Source organism: Haliotis asinina, chromosome 12, assembly GCF_037392515.1.
Source record: "Haliotis asinina isolate JCU_RB_2024 chromosome 12, JCU_Hal_asi_v2, whole genome shotgun sequence".
In the NCBI taxonomy this organism is placed as follows: Eukaryota; Metazoa; Mollusca; class Gastropoda; order Lepetellida; family Haliotidae; genus Haliotis; species Haliotis asinina.
This window is the reverse complement of record NC_090291.1, coordinates 50639436-50653643: the sequence shown is the minus strand read 5'-3', so window position 1 is coordinate 50653643 and position 14208 is coordinate 50639436. Positions and strand designations below refer to the sequence as shown.

Below are 14208 nucleotides of genomic sequence, written 5' to 3'. Positions count from 1 at the left end.
ACTACTGCCGGGCTGAAACTAACAGAACAAATACGACCATTACTTTTCAAATGCTACGTGAAAGGTGGGGCAGAGGTCTCGGCGTGATCACATGTTCAGCATTATAGCCTGGTTCGAATTTGCACATTTGTACAAAACACGAAGATCAGAGTTAACTGGAACGAGAGCAATGCAAAAACAAACCAAGAAACAGACGTTCATGGAATTCAAGTTGAATCATTCAGAAAGGCAGGGAGAAAACACTTATTTTTTGAAAATAAATGCTCACTTTTTCCTCAAAATATTTTTTAAAATATGAAATAGAAATAGAAAAGATAATTAGTAGTGGGAAAATAGAGATTCGTTTCTGTTTCGTTGCATGGTGCTCTCTAGTGTTTCTCGTAATTCACACAAGTTTTAATACTAGTATTTTACGTGATTTCTCCGAAACGTGTACTTGTCAGGTCGGTGGAATATGAAAAAAGACTATTATCTTTACGGACATATTTAATTTGGCGAAGTTTTGAAACATTTTTTCAAAGAAAGTCTTGGCAAAAAATATATAAATACCTATAAATAAAAACACATTCGTACTAGAAACGACCGTCGACCTTCTTCTATAAGCGTGCTATATGTTGTGAACTATGATACGGAAGCTGTAAAGCCTCAAACAAATACACCGGTGGATTATGACGTGCATGGCACTTGTTCAACACTCCCAAACCCATGCAGTCGATGTAGTCGTACATCGATGGAGGAGATTATCGTCCTCATGTCAAACCGGGTGGTTAGGAGGGATGACGCAGTAACGTCCATACGTAAGCAGGCGTACCACTCACTGCAAGAATTAAGACTGTACATACTGGACATTGGTCAGTCGGAATCGGTTCAGTTTGATAATGCGCTTCCTTATCCATTTTGGATGACCTAAGAGTCATGTTGTCTACATTACTCTTGTCAGACCAAGACAAGCGGTATGCTTTTATTCAAACTCAGGATGTAGTTTACAGTGCTTTGTATATATTATGACAGAAAGAAATTATACAAATCAACATGGATAACTGTAATCTGAGAGGGAAAACGCCTTTTCAATGAATCCTTTAAAACCCATCATTCCATATACCGGTCCTATTCAGAGTGGACTTTATATCCTTAGCTTCCGTGCGTTGTTTTCTACACTTACTTATGTTTCATAAGCTAGGGCTCGACCACTAGCCGCAGCATACCAGCAGAGGTTAGAAGAGCAGTGAATTCGAAGATCGAGTTTTATTGGGACTGTATATATGGTCGTCATGACGATGGAGTATATATGTGTATATGATCACGGCGATGTGGTCTACAGGCCCATGTGATCATGATGTCAAAACATATCTGCTCATGTAGTATTCGTGATGTGGTATACGTGCATGTATATCTTCAGGGTGATGTGATCTATCTGTATGTGATCTTCATGGTGTGATATATGTGCACATGATCTTGATGGTATGTTATGTATGTATATGGTATTGATGGTGTTGTATATGTGTATATGGTCGTGACAGTATGATATGTATGTATATGGTATTGATGGTGTTATATACATGTATGTGTATATGGTCGTAACAGTATGACATCTATGTATATGGTATTGATGGTGTTATATGCATGTATATGGTCGTGACCGTACGACATGTATGTATGTGGTATTGATGGTGTTATATGTGTATTTGGTCGTGACAGTATGACATGTATGTATATGGTATCGATGGTGTTATATACATGTATGTGTATATGGTCATGACAGTATGACATGTGTATATATATGGTATTGATGGTGTTATATACATGTATGTGTATATGGTCGTGACAGTATGACATGTATATATATATGGTATTGATGGTGTTATATACATGTATGTGTATATGGTCGTGACAGTATGACATGTATATATATATATATATGGTATTGATGGTGTTATATACATGTATGTGTATATGGTCGTGACAGTATGACATGTATGTATATGGTATTGATGGTGCCATATGTGTGTATATGGTAATCATGGTATGACGTGTGTATATAGTGTTGATGGTGTTATACGTGTGTATATGGTCGTGATAGTATGTATATGGTATTGATGGTTTGATACATGTGTTCACAGTCGTGGTAACGTTGTATATATGTGTATAAGATGATCGTGGAAATATAAATGACGACTGCCAATGCGAGAATCCTGAGAATATAATAACAGGAGCATTGTGGCACCGGAAAGCTTTTACTTCGAACCGTAAACATATGTACATGACCCAAGTTAATGCTTAACCCTACCTCGATGAACTGTAGCCGAGGCATGGCGATGCGGCGGTCAGGTTAAGACTCATTTAACCACAGATCCCAAGTATTTCTCCAAACGTAAATTAGAAAGGAAAACTACCTGTGTTACCAGCTGTACAAGTTCCGTGCAAGGTAGCGTTCAATACACACAGTAACACCCCTACAGGCGATGCTGGTAGATCATTCGGGCCAACATATCACATGTAGTTGTGAGTCCACCCATTCCGGGAGGTAAGGCTCAGTGTTCACTGTCGTACGGGTGGCGTACAGGTATTGTTGTACCACACGAGTTTCGCGATTAACGGACGAAACAAAGCTGACTGTAAACACTATGGGCTTTGTCACAGTCTGCAATAAATGCTGGACACGACAAACATTCACGAGTATCTCAGTCGTAGTGGACGTGAGTTTGAGACAGTCGTAATCTTTTAATCTTTAGCCTTGTTTTCAATAAAAAGACTGCGGGACAGTGAATCGTCACAGCATTGGTCCGTCGCATTTGGTTCGACCGTAACATATGTTCATTCATGAACCCACAGCATGGCTAACTTGATGCCTTTTCAATCACGTATTTTCATTGCGCATGGTACATACATATGCTACAAATAAGATAAGGGTAAACCTTAAAGAAACATCGTAGCTCCATACGGATCGTTCAGTCGATATGTACGAGTCACACACTATTGATTTCGGATCAATACTCATAACCTAAAACCCGAGTAACTCCCTTAAAGACAAACAGCACTGTTGTACAGTATGCGGTTGCTGTGAGTGTGTGGACAGCTTGAAGTGTGTGACCTTTGTATGAAGAAGAAAGTAAATCACGTGAAAAGATGGAAGTCTACCACTGTGTTGACACAAAATCGTGTGAGAACCCTCTACATGCCGGTAGCTATGCAAATATTGTCCCAGGTAAATAAAGTCTGGGATCATTAGACTACCGGGAACAGTCGACAGCGGCACCGGTGGTGTTACCACTTGTCCTGGTTATTTACATTTACCGTTATACTTATTTGAGACTCTGACGAGTTTGGACAGTCTTATGTCTTAAAACGCATGTTTCACGGCAGATACATGTGTGCGTTTTTTGAGTGGACGTTAAACACAGTTCGACGCACCTGGTTAAACTGACACTCGACATAGAGCGACGTTGCCTTCATCTTGAATTATGTGAAGCTATGACAACATCCTGGTTCAGAGAAATGAAAAATACTTAAAATGTTTTTTTCCATTTTGAATGCGTTATGCTTAATGCAGCATTTCAGCCACATCATGTCATGGTCTTAGAGAGGTTGGCTGAATTGTGTTTATCGCCGCACTGAACAGAATTAAGTGTTAACTCACAAAATGCAAAGCTTATCTTCCAAGTTTTTAAAGCATACATTAGTATCAGATTCACGTGTTTTGTGTAGATTCCCGTGACAATATATGCTTTACAGTAACAGTTTATCTCAAGACCAATAGCGCCCTGATCTCTCTGTGTGTCTGTCGTTCTGTTGAACATGTGTGAGAAGTACGAATGAGGATGTAAGTACTCAGGAAAATTGAAATGTAATGGTTTCTTGCGTTGTTTGTATATATTTCATTAAAATAGGCACTTTTAGCAAGTATAAGAATGATTGTGTTTTTCCCATCTGGGCATTTTAATTCGGTCCTCTAATCATCCTCCAAAATACCATTTTACAGGCAGAAATAACACAGATTTGCATATCAACAAATTTAACACACATTGTAACTTTAGTCACTATCAACAATGGGTGGCAAAAGGTACCTGCAGCAATGTTTAGAGGGAAGATGCAATTGCACGTGCATTGCCACAGCGATTTCGCGATTGATAAACACAGCTATGCTTGAACTAGTAATAAAAGTAAACTTTCAGCATGAGTACAGGCATAAGCAACGATAGGAGGAACTCAATCATTTCATCTTGTTAAAAAGAAGAAGAATGAATGGTGTGTGATGTTTTTATCTAAAGAAATATGTACGTGAACCTTGGGAGATTACACTACATAATGCAACCTGCATCAGAAACCGATCACCGATGAAACTGCAAGGGGTAAAATGATATGATTTGCACTCCTGTGAACTCATCTACTTCGGATGACCTTACAAAATGTGTAAAAAACGAAAACAGAAACGAAAGTCACAGAAAATTGAACAGCCAGTGTTCAAAACTGCCACATAAACGTCAAAAACTATTGTATTTCTGTTTCCGTGAGTGCTATAGCGGGGTGCCAAAGTCAGGTACATACGAAAAAAGCTTCCATGAGGTTCACACAAAAATTATTGAAACTAACAGACCTACCACCTGAGATGTCCTTTTGTGTGACGGCGATTACATTGTCACAATTGAATTTGTCGTCAAAGAGTCTCGTCCGAGTCATCCAAAAGCCACAAAACCGCGAGGGCTGTTCATAGTGTTTCATCTACATCACGACATCAGCTAAGACGTATCACAGGCCGTCATGGTCGCCGCATGACACATACTAACATGTGTATAATTGTCAAATCAACACAAACCATGAAAATATGTCGGTAAGACTGTCATTCTAATCCAATCATATCACCTGAATATATACATTCCTTATCTGATAACAATGAGTTTTTAACACATTTCTGTTATTGTATCTCAACATACTCAAACACATGTATAAAAACGACACTCTAAGAACGTTATTCTCAATGTTAAAACTGAGGGGGACACGGGCGGCAGTCATTCCAGTATGTCATAGTTATGGCACAGTGTTGTTTAACACGAACGTCGAGGCTATGTGGGAACTTTGAACAACTTGACATACATACTTAAATGAAAGTGTAACTATATCTTTTATACAAAATTGACTACTCTAGTACATTCGCTTCTTGTATTTAAAATGTTTTGCTTTGTTTGTTTTTAAAAGTAATATGCTATAATATGACATCATGTACTCAAAGTAGTATATGTTAATCTGGTTTCTCCAGCATTGTTTCGTGACACGAAGTATATATCTAAAATATATGTACTGAAGTTTGAATGGACATGAATTGCGGGGCAAAATGGAGTTTGCATTATATAGTTGGATGTGGCTAAATATTATCAAACATTATGAAAACTTTATGCACTGCGCAAACTTCAGATCTAAAGCCCAAATCACTCCGATTTCCGGTTTAAATACATCACTATGACATGACGTCTTTTTTGTTTCATTTGAACTTACCACCAAATAAAGGTGTGCTCTTTCTTTCAACGGACGGTTTGGTTAAGTCAGGGAAAATAACTTCATTAAACAACCCTTCAGGTACAAAACTGCGAGAAAATTCAACATTGAAAAAGATACTTACAAATGACAGAGGTCGATGTGAAAACTTCCAGTTGGTTTTAACAACCCTTTAACCTATCCTACTTTCTCCGGATTGCCAGTGTACTGGGTCTATATATCATCAGCATGACGAGTTGTCTCCCGTGGTCACACCTGTGTACCATGCAGCCGTGGTATATTCGGTTGGGAGGGAAGAGGTTTGATAGCTGACTGTAGTATCACCATACGTACTGTTTTAAGATCTCTTCGTTGTGTCTGTACTGAATACAGTAGGCCATAGACAATGTAGCTAAGCTTACGAGGAAGAATAAGCGAAGCTTCACGCCCAATACAAACACTACACAGGGTTTTTCTTACGAGGGGATTTTCATCTCAAACGATAAAACCGTTCCAGTCTAGTTGGTTATTTAGAATAATCAAAGTTCATGTTTAGAAGATGTCCATGAATAAATGACAGTTGCATTAGATATGTCGTTTTCATATATTCATCTGTGTGAACACGAAAACTTATTTAACAGAAAACGATCTACTGTAATCTAGTTTCAAATAGGTTTTTAGCATTTGTTTTTCTGTTCATTTATTGTTATGTTCCTTGTTGTTATGCATAAGTTCGTTAGTTGTCATGTCCTGTCATTGTTATGTTCGTTGATTGTTATGTTCGTTGATTGTTATGTTCGGTGGTTGTTATATTCGTTGATTGTTGATTGAATGTTATTTTACTTTGTATGTTGTGTCCCCGTGTTATGTTCCATCGAATGTAATGGTCTGTTGAAAATTGTGGCCTGGGTAATGTTATTTGAATGAAATGTTTCACTGAACGTTATTTTCCACTAAATGTTCCATGTGATGTTATTTCTAGCAAACTGGATTACATGTTATCATGGTATCTCCCGCCGTGACATTACTTGAATATTGCTAAAAAGGGCGTAGAAAAATACTCACTCACCCCGCGCAAGAAATACGGGGATTGTTAGTATATATGTTTTGAGGGTGTTCTTAAACGTCAAAATGCGGGCTTTGATGCAGATCAGTTTGGTAACTAAAAATAGAATGACTTCCTTTCACACGATGGATTCAGCACACAACCAGGATACATGCGACGGCCATTTCGCTTTGATGCACGGTCAAAATCACTCGGCTCCACTCGGCTTGTTCCGCCACTGACACATCCACTATGCGTTGGGGCGATTCGTTCGGGTTATTATCAGTCTTCACGGAGTTAACTCCCTTTCTAACAGCTGGGTAACTATCTGCCATGACACCGGTCTTGGCCTATCGCTGAACTCCCGGACTACAGGCAGAAGGATAACACAGTCTAGAGCAGACACGTGTACATTATCATTATCTGCCTATAGTCCACTGTAGACATGTGACCAGCGTAGTAGCAGATCTGAGTTTCTGGTCAACGGGGTGAGGTTGGGCGTGGCAGGTGTTTTGACAGCCCCAGCACTATGGAACATGGACCGCGCACCTGTCATACAATTCGCTGATGAAATGGAAAGGTTTTCGTCTCCACTCCTCCTGACACACTTCCAGGACAAATAGGAAGGATGTCTGGCGGCGCAATATGGTACGCACGTTTATACATTTCAAGTATTGCTACGTGTTGTCATTATGATCATGATCCGGTGTCGATGGAATTGCTTCCTTCAGTCACAAAGTTCCGACCCTCAACAGCCGTGCATGTCTAGTGAATTAGTCATTCCACTTGTTTCGGTAGTATTTCCAGTTTGTATTATGTAACTACAGGTATTACGCAGTAACATACTGTATAACAGGTGCATACTGAAATCAACCTAACTAGCACTTTTGAGCCAGTATCTGCAGTTTTTTTCAATTAGTCAGGCGTGTAGCAAGCCAATATTTTCGTGTATGCCTGATATCTTTAAATGTTTTATATGCAGACAGTATTGAGGGCTTGCCCAGTCTTTGTAGCAGCAATCAAGTGTAAGCCCGGGCGTTTTACCATTATGGTAGCAACGCCCCTGTACATAATACAGCATTATATTTATTGACTGCAAATAATATATTACTATGTTTGGGTTTTATTTAGGACAGAGTGAAAAAATTTGATTCTACAAACGTTAAAAATGAACGTATCTGTTTTCATACGTTTAATATATATTCCAGGAAGATCTTTAAAATATGTACTTATATAATATTATTCGTATTTTCGAGAGGGGAGTGCATACTGATATTGTCCAGACACGATTATTTACTGACTGCGTCCGTATGGCTGCAATATTGCTGAGTGCGGCGTAAACCTAAACTCACTCACTCACATACTGATATATTGTAGCAGCTCTGGAATACATGACATAATATGTTTATTTAGAGGTGGGCTTTGTATCTGCTCAGAATAGTCCTGATTGTGGTAGTTAGCTGAATGGTACTGTTTTCCGTTGCTAGGGTGACGAAGATTGGTTGCCCGATGAGGAATTCCGGATCCTGAGCCGTGGTGCAAAGGAGAAGGTTTACCTGAAGATCAAACGTCGTTCCGGCCTTGACACATTACGTCATCAGGAACTGGAGGCGGCCTCTGATTGGCTGCCGTTGGAGAAGCATCAAGATTGTACGAGAGCGGGCTCCATCCCTTCAGAAGAACCAGCAGCTCACAGTCTCCCAATTAACCTTGATTTTGCTCTCTCGCACAGAACAAGAGACAGAGACAGGCGGCCCTTCACCAGCATGGCTGACATTGGAGGAGGGTATCCTGATTCAATGAGATCCCCGTTATGTATGTCAGTGGAGACCGGCATCCCCTCTGCAGTTGAGTCTTTGTTGAATGCTGGCTATGACATCAACTGCAAGGACTCGGATGGGAACAGCCCACTCCATGTCGCCATTTTCTCTCGTTTCTATGACATAACTAAATTGCTGCTTCGACATGGCTGTGTTCTAGGTGTATACAACAAGGCAGGGTTCACCCCTCTCCACGTCGCGGTCCTCCATCGTGATGAACACGCACTCAGCATCATCTGCAACTACCAGAGGATCCACGGCAACGCAAGGAGACCTATACCTCCTGACCACTACGCGTGTCCCGCCATCGACCTGCGAGCGTTGTTTTCCGGGGAGACCTGCCTCCATATTGCAGTAGAACAGAATAATCTAGAGATTGTGAAGATTCTAGTCCAAGAAGGTGCTTCAGTAGATGCCGTGAACTACTACTCCCAAACACCCCTGGTGCTGGCGTCACGCTATAACTATCACGACATTGCTAAAGTATTGCTGAATTACGGTGCTGATCCCAACGTTACAGGTTCCTTTGGAAACCAGAGAAACACACCTCTTGGTCTTGCAGCCAAGTACAACTACTACCAGCTGGCACGAGTGCTCGTGGATCATGGAGCTAACATCAACCTCCGTGACGATAGTGGGCCCAGCCCTCTGTTTACAGCATTGTTATGCGAGTCGGAAGATGTCGCCACCTTCCTTCTCACTGAATGTATAGAGAAGGGACTAGACGTGACCGTTTCGCGCAGGAATGGGGAGACAACCCTCCACGCACTCATGTCTTTCAAAGGAGAAAAGAGAACCGAGTTTGCTCGAATACTTGTTAAAGGCGGATGCCCGGTGAATCAAGCCAACAGGGCCCGTCAGTTTCCCCTCCATGAAGCTGTGGCGAGGTACGACCGGTCAATGGTATCCACTCTACTGGATCTCGGCGCAGACATGCATGTGTTCGATAGATGGGGACAAAATGCTCTTCACATAGCGGTAGCAATAGGTCAACTGGACACAACAAAGCTTCTTCTAGCATCAGGAGCGGACATAGATTCACAAACATCCTCAGGCCGAACGTCACTATTTCTTGCCCTTGATCAAGGTCACTTCAATATTGCAGAGTTTCTCATCCTCCATGGATGTGACCTGACCCTTGAACCTTACCTTCTTGCTCCCGACTCCCCCCTTACTACACGCCCCGTTCCGGAAAGTCGTAAGAAGCCCCCCTTTGCACTGTCAGCTGATCTTGCCCTTCTGGCTCGTCTACAGACTCAAGCCTCAAGTCCATGTTGTCTTTTTGTCCTGTCTGTTCGCCGAATACGACAGTGGTTCACTAAACTGGCAATCCCTCTGGAGAACACTTACAATCTGCCTATCCCGTTGTTTCTACAGAGGTTCCTGTGCTACAATATCAACCGGAAGTCTGACTTGACTCGGCATAAGTAGCTGCTTGCCGGATGTCCTTTGTTCCATAGAAGGGTCTGTACTGTTGTTATTGAAACCATGACAGAATATGTTCACGTTTAATGTGAGAGATAATGAAATTTGACTCTTGTTATTTTAACAATGGGTATCACGATTATCGAAGACGATATGCATCGCGTTTTTGCCACACATTATTTACATGATCTGTATAACTTGCCAAAGTGTTGATCAACTCTTCCTCATGACGTGGATCAGTTTAAAACTTTAATTGATACAATATGCTTTTCTACAAAATTTAGAATCTCTGGTATTTGGCATATTGCACGACACGTACTACAAGGCACTCAAAGATATTTTTCAAGATTATTTGTTTGGCGATGCGTGTTTCATATAACTGACAAGACATTGTCTATTTCCCAGCACTTATAAATTAAGACACTGCTCTTTCACGGTACTCACGCGACAGTTATTCGCGGTACTTTCAAAACCGTTTTCGGTACTTAGACGATGTTTCTCAGTATTAAACAGGTTGTTCAACAGTACTTACAATACACCTGTCACAATATTCGAGACCACACATACTCTGTGAATATTTGATATCCTCCACCTCAAAACAGACCCTACAATGTAAGGACTTTCTACTTGACACTGTGATGTTTGGTATTGGTTTGGCGGTATTGTGGTGGTAAGTATCGCGATGTGTTAATTCTCCGATTAATCGTGACCTTCCTGGTATGTAGATTCGTTAAATGTGAAGGTCGTGGATTGCTATGTTGAAGCTGTGCCTGTGTATGAAGTATTATGTTGATGTCTGGACAACAGTTGTTGACTGAACTGCCTCAAGCGTGTGATACAACAGAAATTCCGTTATCAGATATGTTAGTATATGACTGTAGTGTATCTTTTTCTTACTGTTGTACTGTTGTAATGGTAACAGTATTTACGAGTAATAAAACAATGAAAAAATCAATCGCATTTTTTTGTTTTCACTGAGGGTATGGATGGAAAAAGCCTTGTTTCAGGTGTAACTATTCCTAGGTCAGAACTTCACATGACCTTCATTATCGTAGTATCAACACTATATCCTTGGACATTAAACTGACATATCGTCGTCAAATGGTCATTAGCACAGCCCGCACACATGCCTGTATGTTTGTTTTTTGGGGTTTTTTTGTTTGTTTTTTGTTTGGTTTGTGTGTGTGAGTGTGTGTGTGTGTGTGTGGGGGGGGTTAGGTAAGTCTATCGTTTAAAGCATTCGCTCATCACAACGAAGACCCGGGGAGATTCCCCAGGGCACATTGTGTGAAGCCCATTTCTGTTGTGCCCCGTCATGATATCGCTCAAATATACCTTAAAACAGCGCAAAAGCCAAACCCACTCACTCACTCATGACGCAGGGACGTGTAAGTTGCGTAGCTTTCCTGTGACACTGATTCCGATGTGACAAAGGTTTGTGTCCGAATGGATTCTCTGACTGCCTCCGAATAAAATCACCTTCTACACAGGTCTTAGAGGTACGTCAATGGATGAAGGAAAACACGTTCTACGGATAGTCAGCCTCTTATCGTCATGAATGCGACGTGTAGATACTAACACCGTTGCAGATCATTTGCTTGATAACGGTGTTAACTTTCTGCACAGAAATGTCGCCTTCATTACAATGTCTGACTATCCATGGAACTCGGGTTTCCTTTCACTTCTAAAATGCCCCTCAAAGAAAAGACCTTAATGGATAGGTGGTCAGGTTAGGTGACTTGATGGGTTGCGAGTCATCGCACCACTATGCTCATAATATCGATCTCTGGATTGTCTAGTCACGAATCGATTATTGAAAGGTTGCTGTCATACTCGTAGCTGAAACCACCTTAATACCCATGTTAGTGAAATATAATTTCTAAAGAACACATACACACAGTACTAAATACCAACCGCTACAACTACTTTGTTCAGTAACGATGAATCCAGACTGTTAAAAGATTACGAACAAGAAAATTTGCACACCACACGGCCCGCACTAGTCTCCTTTGATGGTTGGTTGGTTTTACAGTTTTAGGGCGGCGTGGGCCAGTAAAGCACCTACTGGTGCCCCACATTGACATCATTTAATAACCAGTCACATGTAATTTCACTACAATTTCAAAAGTGAATCGTTTAGTTAAGTTCAAAGATACGACAACACTGATGATGCCAGTTTGGATTAATGTATACACATAACGATTAACCTCTGGTTTGTGTGACGGATTAGAAACCTTATGTAACCACTTCCATTTCTGAGACATGAAACACTCATTCATTAAAAAATAGTAGGTTCAGATGGCAAATGGTTAAATGATTTCAAACCACAGAACTGAATCTGCCTGAGCGATTGCAGATGCCGCGATAAAATCTAAAACTGACCGTTGCACAGACCCATACATGTTATTGGGGACCAAACCTGTTTCTTCAGAAAATGCATCATCAACCTCAAGTACGGCACTTCCGAGATTATGCCTTATGTTTACATGCCCAGGGCATGTAATGTGATAATGTGCGAAATTTTCAGGCGTCATTCAATGGCCACATTTAGAAGAGTCCGTCTTATCTATTTGGCATTTAGTCCACAGCGTCCAAGCCTGAAGAAAAGCTTCAGCTCACCTTTTATGACGATGAATTTTATTACCAGATTTTAATGAGCACATACACACTGGTTGAATACCAAGGGCTGCTAGTACTTTGTTCAGGAACGATAAATGCAAACTACTGAAAAGGTTACGAAAAAGAACCGTATTTGCACTCCACAAAGCTCGCGCCATTTCACTTTTATGAACGCTTTGTTGACTTTGTTTTCAGCGTGTGGATTACAAGAGTTACCTCCCGTTGATCAGACCTCATTCGGCCAAGCCACATCCAACACAGAAGTGAAGGGACTGTTGGCCGGACTCAGTCATCGATTATTTGATTCACACGGGGGCTCGGCAGACTTTCGTTCAGCACATTTGTCCGCGACACTGTCATAATAACGGACTTGTTCAGCCTCGGGCCGACTACAGCTGCTCTATCTCCATGTTAGCAAATGTTTGGAAGCCACTTAATGAACTTCCGAATTATGTAAGAAGTAATTTTGTCTTAAACTTGACATCCTCTGTGAGAAACAAAACAGATTAACATACCCAACTCTGGTAACTTTCACCGTGGATGCTGGTTACGAGTATACAGTTTATTTTGTTCTTTTCACTACTTTGGTGAAACATGTGCATATACGATGTCACCCACTCTCTTACTCGCCCTGGCACCAACCAAACATTTTTGTATTAAATGTTTTTGATATTGTGTCCGCTTTTAGCCAGTATTCCAATTCTGTGTAGCAATATCACCGGCTTCACACGCTCTGTCCATATGGGAAATCGAACCCGGACTTTCGGCTTGACGAGCGAGCGTTTCAAACACTAGTCTATCCCATCGTAGGTTCAAAATCAGTCTGTAGCTCAAACTGTTCACCTCGACAATATGCAGGTTGCTTTGGTATTACTTGTTAAATAAACATATATAAGAGGTTTTATATTGAGGTCACTTCAGGCGTCCAGCGAGTCCTAACATCAGGCCTTTCATTTACTGACATGCAAACCCTACACCGAGCATATCCTTCGCGGATAAAAACTAAATCGGAAGTGTACATTAACCTAATACGAAACACGCCCGAGGAAGTTGACAAACACATTTGGTAAGTTTTTAACTCTGGTGAAATATTTATGACGTTTACGCCCCAAATGTAATGACAGATTTACACAGGATTGTTTGTCGTTGAGCTTTCATTTTGTTTTTATTCCGATAACACTGATATGACTAAGTTTGAGATTAAATGCACACATTGTCACGCGACCCTCAAGCCCACTTTGGCATGTTAATTTGTTGTGCGATATTCTGTTTGTCGCCAAAACATTTATTTTGACAGATACAAGAAATAGGAAAGAGACAAGAATGCCATTTCAGACCGTCCATGAAAAATGTAACTGTAAACTGTAGATGCACGCTCGAATGCCAAATGATGCAAAAATAAGAGAGAAACTGACACGTTTCTTGGGAACAGTTGTATACCTGTTCATTTCTTGAGGATTAAGCGAGTTTAGTTTTACGCCGCTTTTAGCAATAGTCAATTAATATCACGGCTGGGGAATTCAGAAAAAGACATTACTGTACCTATATGGTGTATCGAACCCGGCTCTTCGACATGACGAGCGAACGCTTTAACCACTAGGCTACCCCAATGCTCAATTAGTTCAGGAGATGACCATATCTGTAAACACATCAGGGTGGATTGAAAGATAGCCCTGTGGTTTCATCATTGACAGTCCGATTCTTAACACGACTACCATGCACGACGACCAATTTGGTTTTCGGAAAACCTTTAACTGAGATATTACTGTGAAAAACAGAAAGTTATGAACTCAAATATGTCCAAATAAATATTATCCTGTCCTGTGATTG

The 14208-nt window shown here is 40.8% G+C and overlaps 1 protein-coding gene across 1 annotated transcript; it reads left to right on the top strand.

The window, feature by feature from the left end:
* The first annotated feature begins 6825 nt into the window (after positions 1 to 6825).
* LOC137258201 (ankyrin-3-like) lies at positions 6826 to 10714 on the top strand. Its single transcript, XM_067795782.1, has 2 exons — positions 6826 to 7162; positions 8002 to 10714. The coding sequence occupies exons 1-2, from the start codon at positions 7160 to 7162 to the stop codon at positions 9763 to 9765; spliced, it is 1767 nt and encodes a 588-aa protein (XP_067651883.1). The 5' UTR covers positions 6826 to 7159; the 3' UTR covers positions 9766 to 10714.
* Positions 10715 to 14208: the final 3494 nt, after the last annotated feature.